We start from the raw sequence: 10,279 nt of genomic DNA, 5'->3' as shown, positions 1-10,279 counted from the left end.
CCTGCCCGTGTCACAGCCCTGCCTGTGGACAGGAAGGAGAGGGTGGAGGATTCCCCAGCCCCAGTTTCTGGAGGGCTCTGCCAACGCTGCTTCCCCTTCTCTCCCACTGTCTGCACTTGTGACACCGTCCTCGAAGAAACCCAGCGATGACACCGCCACACCCACGCGTCTGCTGCAGGGACTGGGGACAGCCAGGGCCAGCAGCCACTGCTCCAGAGCCCTTTGAAGGGTTTGGGGCTGTCAGGGGCTGTGCTGCTCCCCAAACACATCACAGTCCCTCTCTCATCCTTTCAGCTCTGCAGCACAGAATTCTCTGCTCAGAAACACAGTGGGTAATGCCATTGATCCCCAACATTGGTTAATCACAGACTCCAGCCCTTCAAACGGCTGCACCAGAGATGAGAAAACATCTTATCAAACGTGAAAATAAATCTTCCTAAGTGCCTTCAAACAGAACAGTGGATTTTGGGGCAGCAGCATTGGGTAAGTGAGGCAGTGACCCCAGGCTGGCAAAGCTGAACCCTCCACACTTAGGTGAAGTCCACCTTGCTGTKGGACATTTCAACAGCTGGAACACACTCTCCATGCTGGACATTACTGAGAGTTCAGTAATTTTATTATTCTGTCTGGCCATGTCCCAAAAAGGTGCACTGAAATGGCAACATGTCACAATCTGGGMTTTTWGGGCATTGCTCAAAAAAGATGGKTTTTTTTTTCCCTAAGCCTCCAGAATTTTGAGCAAACAGCAGTGMAGCCTAATGAAAACCCTCCAGCATGCCTAAGTTCCACACAAATTACTTTATTCCATTATTTAAAGCCAAAAGGAATAAAAAATGAACAACAGGAACATTAAACTGAATACTCTGCTGTAAGTGCAGGAAGATTCTGATCCTGACTGACCAATTCCAGCTCTAAAAGGCTCTCACTGCCCAATGTGGCAGAGATTCCTGGTAACTTATAAATTCATCATAATGACTTTCAAAATAAAAACTTGAGCCACCTGCATTTAAAAATTAAAGAAACAAGCAAAGCTAWATTCAGGAAAATGATATTTTCCCAYCTCATTCATCTGAAAGCAAAGGCACAGCCAGAGATTAGAGAAGCGCTCAAAACAAAACTGAAACACTCAGGGCGACACAGCTAAATTCAGAAATTAACTTCTCCACCCAGCCCTTTTTGCCACCACAAGCCTCAGGAAAACCCAGCACAGCAAACCATGAACTCTGCAGCTTCAACCCAGCCATCCTGAACGTGGGCAGAAAAGAAAAAAAAAAAAATGAAGGCTAGACACAGAAAATACTATGAAGAAAAAACAGTGTAAGACACAGAAAATTTAAAAAAACCAAAGAGATTGGAAGTTGGATGGTAATGGAAATTTTTAAAAATAATCAGTATTTCCTGTAAACAGAATATAAACATGATTTTCCATGGAAAATACCTCCGTGCCATCGATCCAAGCAAAATCCCATGAAGCACAGCAGCAACAGGCCCAAAGCAGACAAGAGCAAGAAGTCGAGACTCCCAAAATTTGGACACCCCTGCTTCACTTCTGCCTTAAACTGCAATTACCCCTATTTATAGCACAGCACTGATGAGCAAAGCAAAACATCTGAGGCCACCTAAGGCAAAACACCTGAGGCCACCTGAGGCAAAACACCTGAGGCCAACACACAACAACACCTTCAGCACACAAATTATAACAACAGATGACCCTAAATGACACCTTACCCACCGTGTCCCTGTCCCTTCAGCACACCAATGATGGTCTGACCCTTCATGAACTCCCCCCTGCATCCCTGCCACACCAGCTGCTCTTGGGATGCATTTTCAGAGGATTTTCCTCAACTTTCTCTTGTTTGAGGTGATAAAAACACCTCTCTGGGCAGGCAAAACCTTTTTTACCCCACACTGGAAATGTGGTTGGTGGATATGGGGTAGAAGCACAGGGATTTTAGTGCAGTCCAGACAAGCACAAAGCCTTTCCTGCTGCTGATTTCCTCCATGCCCTGGATGAGAATCTCGTGTTCAGCACTGAAGTTCTGCAGCTATTTGCTCTGGGGAAGGATTAGGAGGTTAATAAATAGACCCTGGTCATGCATGTTGAGAAATAACAATAAAGGAGTTAACACTGGAGTCAAACTGCCTCCCACCAACACTCCTCTCTAAGTAGGAAAATTTTTCAGTGAAGGCACTAAACTTGCCAAGGTCTTTTAATTCAGCTGGCAGGTCCCAGCAGCCCCCTCTCACTGTCTGCAGCCCACGGTTGTGYTGCAGCCCAGGCACCAGGACTGGACAAAAAAAAACAAAACACCATCACATTAAACCTCCTTTGTTTCAAAAAAAGTCCTTTTTCCTCCAGAAAGTGGCATTGAGATGAACACAACTGCTGTGGGTTTTAAAATTTTTTTTCCTTCTTACCCCTCTGCTTACACCCATGGAGAAGGGCTGGCAAATTCCCAGGGAACACAAAAAATATATAAAAAAAATAAAAATCAGTATTTAAGTGAGAGGACAATGGAGGTGCAGGAACAAGTTTCCACTTTGAGCTGGAGGATGAAAAGCCCATTTCACACAGCAGAGCTCTGGAACAGCTTTGCAGTGGGAGGCAGAGGGGGCACAAGAGGGAAGGAGCTGTGAGCAGAGCCCCATCAGTGCYCGAGGGGATGGCAGAGCTTGGCAGGACCCGGTGCCTGCCCAATTTGGGGTTTGGGAGCAGTGGTTGGATGGRGGAAGGAGAGGGGTGAGAGCAAACCAGAGCCTTCCTTAATGCTGAGCAAATTAGGCAATCCCAGAGCTCAGGTGCTCCCCCAAAAATCACCATCCTCACCTGGTGACACCCAGGGAATGGAAAAACTTCACCTGCTGTGGAACTGAGAGGATGCTGGAGCTGCAGGAAAAGGAGTTCACAGCCCCCAAAGCCACCCTCAGTTACACCAAAACCCCAAAATGCTGGGCTTTGCAGCACAAAGCTCCAATTCCAGACTCTCCATCCCCTCCAGGCCTCGGGCACAAAGACWGACATTACCCAGGGTCTGTGTCCCAGTAATCCATCCCAAAGAGGAAAGATGAAAAYGATAACAAGCCACGTAAACTGCTGCTGGAGGGTTTAAACTGCAGCATGGCTTTGACAGGATTTCCATTTCTGTCTTCWGAGCCTCTCTGTCCTCCTACAATGTAAAATGATTCTCACTCCATGGAAACACGAGCCTAAGTCACAGAAAAATAGAGTAAAGAGAGAAATACTCAAGGTCTTGTCATGCCCTGAGATAACCATCCGTCTCATGATGTGAGGAAAGATTGCCTGAGACAAAGAATCATTTAGGAAAAAAAAAAAAAAAAAAAAAAAAGGCTGAACTGCCACATTAGTCTTGAAGAAAAAAAGATTATTCTAATGCACAGAGAGCCATTACATGCCAGCAATTCAGTCGGTTTGCACTCAAGACTGCATTTACCATGCTGTCTTCACTGAGAAAGCACAGCTTTAAACCCACAGAAAACATAACACCCAGGACACAGAAATGTCAATGACAGAGGACCCAAAGCCACATTGAATGATTTTATTGCAGTGGCTCCTGCCCCGAAAATTCAGTCCTGAAGATGTAGCCAAGGCACTCTCTCATTATTCACTACAGAGCGATGACGTTTTGGCAACTGGAATATCTTTTATTCAAAACAATCTTACTTTGCAATTTAAGGTTTTATAAAGRCACAATTAATAAAAACCTAACTAGAAATKTAAAAAATACAAACACAAAAAAYCTGCAAATGAAAAATGTAACCTCTCAGTTATTTTACACTCGGATTTTCACTTTCTCCTCCAGCATCCTTTCTGCATTCTCAGCTACCATGGCCAGGCCCCTGTAAGACTGTTCTCTCCACCTGAGACATCCCTCAAAATACCTTTGAAAGGTTTCACACAAGAGATTTTTTTGCCAGACATATCCACAGATGTGACCTTCCCTTCCCACATTCAGTACCCCATTTTACCCAGTGTGCCTATCCTGTGCAAAGATCAGGGAAATTCTGTCTTGAACAGGGAAATTCTGTCTTGAACAGAGCAGCATTACAGGGTTTGGCCACTCCAATAATCCTCAATCGTGATTAATGGCAAATCCTGGCCCAGCTCCAGGCAAGCAGCAGGTTGGGCCCTGATCTCCCCAAGRAGATGGGATGATCCTGCAGGGGGGGAATTTATTCACCCAGCCCAGGAGGAAAAGCCCCCCTGATGCCCCCTGCCCACCCTCAATTCCCCAATTTTTATTTTTGTGGCTACTGAGCCTCTCCCAAATGCCAAAACCATAAAAGAAAAATAACCCTTTTTGACAGCAGGGAAAGAAAAAAAAACAAACAAACTTTCACTGACTGGCTGATTTCTCAAACAAATATTTCCAAAAGAAAAAGAAATCCCATCTGGCTTCCAAACACACAAATTAAAGTGAAATTAAAGAGAATTTTCCTGTTCCATTTCCAACCCATCCTATTGTTTGTTATGAGCATCCCTGAGCTCAGTGGCTCCCTCCTGTCCTGTCATGGATTCTGTACTAACAGGGTATTTCAGAGAAAGGCACTCACCCACCTGAGAAACAGCAATGACAAATCAGAAATCCTGACCTTTGGCTTCCCTGCCAGCTGTACCAGACCAGCTCGATGGTGGTACTCACATGTGGGAAAGCACAAKTCTGCACTGCCTTCCTCATCTCCTGTTCATTCCCCACCCTCCCTCCTCTTTCCTTYTCACTCCATTTTCTCTGTTTTGGTACTTTTCCAATGTCAGTTGCCCACCTGATTCCAGCTGTCACCTGATTTTTCTGTGCATCMCACTTGCAGCAAAGAACACACCTGCACCCCTTTCTGGATACTCATCTGCCTCTCCTGCATTACCTCATCCCAGAAAACCTGGCCTGCCACACCTGCTCAGGATGAAAAACTGAATTCAGGCTGAATGTTTTCTATGTTATCTACAGACACAAGTTAATATCTTCAGTTAAGTAGCCCAGGACATCTCAAGTTTTTTGTCACTCCCAGGCGATGAGCACATTACAGCACCATGAATAGCTCTGGTTTGGCAAAGAAACTGAAGAGAAGCAGTCACTAAAGAAATTGGGTTGATGAAAAGGGAGCTGGTCCTAAGGAAGTAACATGAGAGTTCAGGAGAGGCAGAACGATGTTAATGTAGCACATCTCRTCTTACAAAAGACACTGGCCCAAATTCTCCTCTCTGACTTTCACATTCACTAAGACACCTCTGCATGCAAACGTCACCAAAACCAAAATATGGTTTTGTTGTTTTACAAGCCCTTTTGGTGTCTTTAASGACAACCCTCCTTCCCTGCTGTGAGCTATTTCATTGACCTACAGCTTCACCTCCACCCTGGTGATGCTGAGAAACTTCCCCTTTTGCCTGGGGGCTTYACATTCTACACCCACAGGGTGAGGAAGAATTACCCCACCGATCTGAACGGCCCGGGTTTGTAAAGTTTTCACCAGGAAGGAATAATTCAGGCAGACACCYACTCGGGGAGCCCAAGCTGTGCTCAGCAAGACACCTCCGAGGTGGGCTGGTACAGGCAGACAGCAGATGGGTGGGARCAGGCAGAGCAGCGCGGCGCTGCAAAGCCGTTCACGCTGTGCCCAAAGTTCTTTGTCCTTTCCAGCTGGGTACCGGAGGACACAACGCATCAGAAAAGTGAACTGCGGCGTCCTGGGATGCAGATGAGGGATGGAAAACCGCCGGTGATGGTGCGGGCTGGAGAGCGCTGTGCAAGAGCGCTTGACATCCTAAACAAATCAATAGCTGGGAAAATAGGGCTCRGCTCAAGTGTTGGGTTTTTCTTTAACCTATAGAATGACAGAGGCTCAGAAGGACATCCTTTCTATGCACCTCCTCAGAGCCATTCTCTTCCAGATAACAGGAATTTAGGTGTTTCCATATGGAGATTTGKTTTTTTCCATTTTTTAAAAAAGGAAAGTTACTTGCTTTGCCATTTTTCTGAGCTTGTTCTCAAAGACAGAACCCACCACCCCATGCAAGAGCATCACACCCCGACCCCCACAATTCACCATCCAAAGGGTGAAAAAGACATTGCCAGCCCACATTTCCTCTCCTCCGCACACGAAGACGTTCTACAGACATTCCAGCCCGCTCCCTGCGCAGCTCRGGCACCCATCGATGGCAGCTGGGCAAAGGTTGTCGGGCAGGATGTCCGCAGCGCTGCCTCCGGTTCTCCCCATGTGTTTGCTCACTGCCGGGGCAGCAGCAGCGAGGGGACACGGAGGACACGCCGCCCCCGCAGCCCAGRGCAGCCCGGCGGATCCCGCACCGCCCGGTTACCGGCACCGGCCGCGCTGCAGCCCGCGGGGACCCGCCGGGATGACATCAGCGCTCACGGCCGCCCGAGGAGCCGGGCCGGGCCGGGGCAAATCGGGGAAACCTCGGCCGGGGCTGCTCCGCGGGGACCGCGGCAGAGCAGCGCATCCCTCCAGCATCCCCGGAGCATCCCCGGAGCATCCCCGGAGCATCCCCCCGCGGTGGGGAGGGGGTCGGGCACACCCTCGGCGGGGCGCAACCCCCGCGGCTCCCGGAGAGGGCAGAGCCCCGCGGCCGTGCGGTGCGGTTCGGTGCGGTTCGGTGCGGTGCAGCTCGGCTCGGCACGGCTCGGTTCGGTTCGGTGCGGACAGGTGCAGGTGCAGCCGCCGCCCGCGCCCCCCGCCTCCCCTGCCCTGCCCTTACCCGGGGCGGCGCAGTCGGCGCACGCCGCGTTCCCCGGCCGCTGGAGCAGCTCCACCAGCGCCTTCCTGCTCCTCTCCTTCGCCATGGGGGCGGCTCGGCGGGGCTGCGCTGGCTCCGCGGCGCTACGGCAGCCTCATGGCGCGGGCGGGGGGCGCTGGCGAGGCGGGCGGATCCCGGGCGGCTCCATCGGCCCCGCTCGCCCCGCGCACGCTGAACGCGCTCAATGCGCCTCCGGCCGCCGGGGCGGTGCGGTGCTGTGCTGCCCTTCCCTGCTCTGCTCTGCCCTTCCCTTCCCTGCCCTGCCCTGCCCCGCGCTCCTCTCGCCCCGGTGCCGCCGGTTCCGCTTTCAGCGGGCACTGCCGGCTCCCCGCGCCGCTCGCCCGCGACCTCCAGCGGCAGCGCCTCTCCGGGGCGGCCCCCGCCCTCCCCGAGGGGGACCCCGACCTTCGGGGCATGGTATTCCGTCCCGCCGGGTGTGCCCAGCGCTCAGGGGTCCCTTCCCTGCTTTAACTCGGGCTGGGTGTGATGCTGCCCGCGGAGGAGATGCTCATGGGGTGGGAGCCGAGGGTCTTCACCCGTGGGAGGTGCAGACGGGCAGCAATCCCAGTTCTCACTGGCCAGGGCGTTGCCACTCGAACACCTTGGCAGGTTCATGAGCAGCACCTTTGGGGTGCCCCTCTAACATCASCATCTTTTGGGGGTACTTGTGAACGTTTCACCGCAGCCCCACGCACTCCAAAACGCTCCTCCTTCACTGCTGTCCTTGTACATCACCACCACCTTCCAGGGCTGTGTCTTGGCAGGACCATCCTCCCAAGATCCTTCCCACATTTTTCACACCCTCCGTGGTGTGAAGGGAACATCAGGGGGGAAAGCATCCCTGTGCCATCGTGGCCACGCATCCCAGGTCATCCATGGGGCAAGACTCCTGTCCTTGCCTTGCCAGCCAAAGGCTAAAGTGTCCCTTGGGCAGGATGTGGRAAGCTTTTGGCCAAGGAAAGGTTCAGAGCTGTGCCCCCTTAGCCCCTGCTGAAGCCTTCCTCTCAAGTATGGGTCACCTGTGATGATGCTGTGTCTTGTTTATGGTTCACACGTTCTGCTTCTATAAAAAATTCTGGTTTTGCAAAAACTCCCCATTTAACTCATCCAACTCYGCTTCCTCCAACAAAGCAGAGCCCTCCTGCAAGCTCAGCTCATGCCATTCWTGCTGCCCACGAAATTCAGGGTGTGCACGAGCATCTGCAGGAGGAGGCTGCCAGTAGCTCCTGGAAAACTTCCACAGCCGAATCACCATCTTGATCCTGCAGACATGTGAGGATGTGAGCAGGTTCCTGAGAACGCTCTGTGGGTGGAAATAGCCACAGAATCACRGCTTGGTACATTTACAATGCTCCCTTTGCCTGGAATACATTTTCCTAGGTGACCTTTGCATTTGTGCTGCCAGACAAGTGCCTGCAGCCGGGTTGATTTCTGGCTGTTTGAAACCGATGCTGGACTGTTCCTTGCTGACTCAAGCCGGTGTCACACATCGTGCTGGCTTTGCTGGTTTTGCACACGTAGGTTGATAATGTCAGGAAACTCACTCCCATCCTCAGCAAAGGCATAATCCTCCACACAGACCTCTGGTGGGGAAGCTGAGTTCTGTATCCAAACCCTCACCCTTTTCAGCCTCTGAGGCACCAACACTCACCCAGAGCATTGCCTTCACACCTCTGAGTGAAAGCAGCTCAGCACAGCATCCTAACCCTCCACCTGTGCTGTGTTCAAGCCTGGCARTGTAAATGCTACAGGATCAGAGCCTTACCTAAACCCAGGTTAGGCCAGGTTTTTATTTACACTTTTTTTTTTTCCAGAAGAGGCACTTGCTGAATGCTTCATGCAATATCCAGGATGCTGCACATCATCATGAACTTACCACGGGCCGGGGCTGGGAAGAGGGAGGGGGTTTAGTTTGAAAGTCCCTGTTTAGCTTTCCATTAAGACTTAGTGATTCTCTTAATTTTTTGTTCTCCTGGTTGCTAGGCAATTCCTCTCTCTCCTCCGCGTGCTGGAAGCCAGGGCTGCAGACAGAAATTTATATCTTGTAATAAAATCAAATAAAACGGAGCCTGTTGTCAATGATGAGAGGGGAGAGTTTCATAAAGGACAGGCAGAGCAGGGGAGCAGGGCCAGCAAGGTCGATCAGCAGCATCCTCAGCATTTAACTCTCATCACAATTACTCCAGACTTCACATGGGGAAACAAACAGCCCACGTGGGTGGAGGGGACGTGCAGAGACTGGGAGAAAAGTTGGAACTAAATGAGCCAGAAATGAAGATAAACTCCTGTTCAATGGAAAATCCAAGGCTTGATCCGATCTCACACGTACAAGGGTATCTCTGTAAATTTACTCCTGGTTTATCCAAGGTTAAGAGGTTGGTATTTGCTGGCACAATGCTGATCCAGGGCAGGCAGTGAGCTTCTCCTGATGGACATTGGTTCCTAAGGATTGTGATTCCTGGCACAGAGCAGGGACAGCATCTGAGTTTCTGTCTCACACGGGGTRAAGAGCAAAGGCTGCCTCTGCAGGGCTGGTGGAGGCTGATGGCCATGTCAGTCTTTTCCCTCCTCTGAGCTTTGCCCCACACTTTTCCAGTGGRAAACACCTTTCAGGGAATGCCTAAATGGATTTGCTCCCACTTCTTGCAAAGTCTCTGACCAAACTCTCTGCAGATGGGTTATTGCTGTCAATACATCATCCTCATCCAGATGCTTCCTGCCTCTCCACTGCTAAGTGACTTGGAGGTCTGACATAAATTCAYATCCATATGTATGTAAACGCTTACATATTTATGTGTAAGATGYGTTTGTTTGTAAACACACTCACTTTTAACTCAGTCTTTTCTAAATCACAAGGTTGTTGCCTTAGAAACGGACATTATTAATGCGCTCTCCTGAGGTGCTGAGCACAGTGGCAGCGAGGGCAGCCTCTGGAAATGCCAGATACCGAGGTCAGGGCAAAGAATGCTCAGAAATCCCTGGAAACCTTTGCATCATCTTGCTGGTGACGCCCTGAAAATGCACAGATATAACCATACCTTCTCCTTGCCCTTCCATATTAGCTCCTCTCACCCCGAGACCACCTTTTGATAGAAAAAAAAAAAGCTGTTTACACGGGGTTTCAGTTAATTTTGCAGCCCTGGCCCTGAAATGGGTAAATCAATGCCACAACCATGCAAGTAAAAGGGTGTTAAACARAACCCTTGATGTGACCCGGGAGCGCATTCACAACGTGGGGAAGCATTACAAATTCCTGCGTGAACAGCAAACCTGAACAGAAATATCAATAATTCATGCCACGGCAACTGCATTCAAGCAAAACTCTGGAGCAGCATTCCAGGGGCTTCCTCAGCGCCACAGGGGAGGCAGCTCTTGCAGCTGGAGGTTTGTGTGAAAAAGCTACAGCACTGGCACCCACACCTATGGTCTAAAGCATTTCCGCTGCAGTATTGGTTTCCTGTTCAAAAGAAGAAAAAAAAAAATAAAAAAAGGGAAGAAACAAATCCTAGA

At 50.3% G+C, this 10,279-nt stretch overlaps 1 protein-coding gene across 1 annotated transcript in view; it reads right to left on the bottom strand.

Moving 5' to 3' along the window:
• ADAP1 (ArfGAP with dual PH domains 1) overlaps window positions 1-6,975 on the bottom strand; it is a 42,829-nt gene extending 35,854 nt beyond the window's left edge. Inside the window, exon 1 of the mRNA XM_057382225.1 lies at window positions 6,731-6,975. Coding sequence (XP_057238208.1) covers window positions 6,731-6,815 — 85 coding nt within the window. The 5' untranslated portion in view covers window positions 6,816-6,975. The remainder of the gene's footprint in view (window positions 1-6,730) is intronic.
• Window positions 6,976-10,279: the final 3,304 nt, after the last annotated feature.

The sequence above is a fragment of the Malurus melanocephalus genome, unplaced genomic scaffold (genome assembly GCF_030028575.1).
Source record: "Malurus melanocephalus ecotype Western Australia unplaced genomic scaffold, MMel_1.1 scaffold_557, whole genome shotgun sequence".
Classification (NCBI taxonomy): Eukaryota; Metazoa; Chordata; class Aves; order Passeriformes; family Maluridae; genus Malurus; species Malurus melanocephalus.
Note: the sequence above shows the minus strand (reverse complement) of the source record. Positions and strands in the feature narration are given on the sequence as shown.